Source organism: Anneissia japonica, unplaced genomic scaffold (genome assembly GCF_011630105.1).
Source record: "Anneissia japonica isolate Jap-2015-1 unplaced genomic scaffold, ASM1163010v1 scaffold288018_len440701_cov179, whole genome shotgun sequence".
In the NCBI taxonomy this organism is placed as follows: domain Eukaryota; kingdom Metazoa; phylum Echinodermata; class Crinoidea; order Comatulida; family Comatulidae; genus Anneissia; species Anneissia japonica.
In genome coordinates this window covers 2,080-4,579 of record NW_022690319.1, presented here as the reverse complement: position 1 = coordinate 4,579, position 2,500 = coordinate 2,080, and the positions used below count along the sequence as shown (strand labels likewise).

Here is a 2,500-nt window from a genome sequence, read left to right as displayed (position 1 = left end):
AGAGTATAAACATAGGACTATTATAATAACACACAGTGGGGTGAGAGATATTTTGAACAACTGACAATACCTGATCGTAAAAAAACCTCAAGAAAGTCCACGTAGAAGATTTCGCATCCACAGAGCCACACAGACAATGTGCACTAAAAGAATAATACGGCATTCTATGTATATCTATGAAAATGACGACATCCAAATGCAACTAACCTACTTTAATTGTGTTACAGCTCCTTGGTTATACAGTTATACTGGTAACATAGTAATACTAGGGAGTTTTCACAAGACGAAAACGATAACAAATACGGATACGTCATCAAATTCGTATACAACCCTTACCGTACAGTAGCATATCTGTCAAAACGTAGTTGATTCATGTCTTTTTCCATGAGTCATGGATCATATTCATTGTCATTGTCAATGTTTTAGGCACGAATGTCAACAATGATAATGACGTATTCGTATTTGTTATCGTTTTTTCGTGAAGTTGCGCAGGATTGAAGTCGGTTTTAATTTGGAACCGTTATTTCTGCAAGATATGTCTGTATGTCTGTGTTTCTAAACTTTATTAGTAATAATTATGATAATGATAATAATAATAATAACAATTACAATAGAAATAATAATAGTTGTAATAATGAAAATGATGATGATAATGACGATGAAGATGAAGATGATGATAATGATAATAATAATCAGTCTGCTATGATTTTCGGTGGCGTCTGAGTTCATCGTCTAAATGCGTAGGAAATCCATGCATTGAGCAGTAATGTCAAGGGGCCCGAAGGGTGTGAAAATAAAAGTTAGTACTGTACTATGATTATAGTCACGCAATATAATGCAGTCTTTTCAGCTTCAATGTTCATAATGTTCTTAGGTTAGTGAATACTTTACTGAACTTTTTTTTGGGCCTCCAACACGTTTTCACAGCAGGCCACAGAACTTCTCGTTACGCCACTGGCATTGAGTAAGCAAATATTAATAGCCATTAATCAAATGCTTACCTAGTAGACAAAAAACCACAACTTAGATGAATGAAAATTTGGAACTGTATCAAATCAAAGTAACTCGGATTTCGCCTTGCGATATGCATTAACATCATCGTATCCCCCAAAACATCTATCATTGTATCAAAGAATGCACCAAATACGGTACCTAACAAGAGCACAAAAAAACATAATTAACAGATCCATCTTAGATGGAATAACACATGACGACTTAAAAAAAAAGAATATAAATACTGTTCCATTAGGCCAACTTGCATTAAGATGTTAACGGACCTCGTCCACTTAAGTTATATTCATAGTGGGATGCATATGGGTGTAACATATTTATTATGGCTATATAATTCTTAATATATCACTGTTGTTGTAGTATAATGTATAGAGAGCACTGAATAAAACCCTTGCATTCTGCAGATACACACGCTGCTGGATGGAAAATTCTCTCATCGGTTGTTTTTCCTTTAGCATACCGTACTTCCTGCCGTTTTTCATTTTTTTTAATACAAATTTTATTGTTTCGGTGTTTGTACTGTCATTTTTCATATTCATATTTCTATTTTTGTATTTTTAATGCAAGGAGCTAGCCCTCGTAGGTGTTCGTCACCTATTGGTTCGTCTCCTTCAGTTTTGTATTTATGTATACATGAGAAGTGTATTGAATAAAATTAAATAAAAAGGAGAGAATGAGTCTAATATATATGTTAGGCATATACCTCGAGTATAGGCACCATCCACACTAGCGCGCATCCACGTACGCACATACACATATTCGCCGGGCCTAGAACACATTGATTTAATGCTTAGCAGCATGTTTGCATTTTCTAAAGGATGTTCTGTGAGTTATTCAAGCCTTTTAACTTGTGAAACAAACTGAGTTCCAGTCCCTAAATTTTGTCTTAATCAGTAAAATCTATTAAAAATAATTCGATTTTTGTAACAATGGCGTTCCATATTACTTCTTAACATCAATGACGTCCCAAGCAAAAACGACGGCATAATGATAGATGGAATTAGAAACATGTTTTTTTGTTTGTTTGTTTTGTTTTGTTTCGGTATGTTTTTCACATTTACTTACATTGGTTCAGCTTGCGTGCGTAATATCCGTCAATGAAATCGAGAACAATGAATACAATGTAGATGAATGTACCTTCTAAATACCAATCAAGGTACAGAAGACGAGATGAAATTCCAAGCAACAATATCCGTATGTAACCTTAACAGGAAATATAATCGGTTTCAAACAATACTATACAACAGATAAGAGCTAAACACCCCCCCCACACACCCACTGGATCTGGATGAGTACTCCTCAACGCCCCTAAAAAGAGCAAAGCGAGAAGGGGTGGTGGCCCTGCAGCTTAGCGTTCTGTACCGTATTCCTTAGGTGGTCGGATATAGCAATCTTGAACCTTTCTTTGCCTTCTATTGATGCAATTTCATTAGGGATTCGATTCCAATCTCGTAAAGTTCTTGGAATGAAGGAAAATCTATAATTGAGT

General features: G+C 35.2%; 1 protein-coding gene across 1 annotated transcript in view; it reads right to left on the bottom strand.

The window, feature by feature from the left end:
- LOC117099898 (CDP-diacylglycerol--inositol 3-phosphatidyltransferase-like) overlaps positions 1-2,500 on the bottom strand; it is a 6,438-nt gene that overhangs the window by 3,257 nt on the left and 681 nt on the right. The window contains exons 2-4 of the mRNA XM_033239420.1: positions 2,077-2,214; positions 1,002-1,152; positions 71-143 (exon numbers count right to left, since the gene is read on the bottom strand). Of these exons, the coding sequence (XP_033095311.1) occupies positions 71-143; positions 1,002-1,152; positions 2,077-2,214 (362 nt within the window). The remainder of the gene's footprint in view (positions 1-70; positions 144-1,001; positions 1,153-2,076; positions 2,215-2,500) is intronic.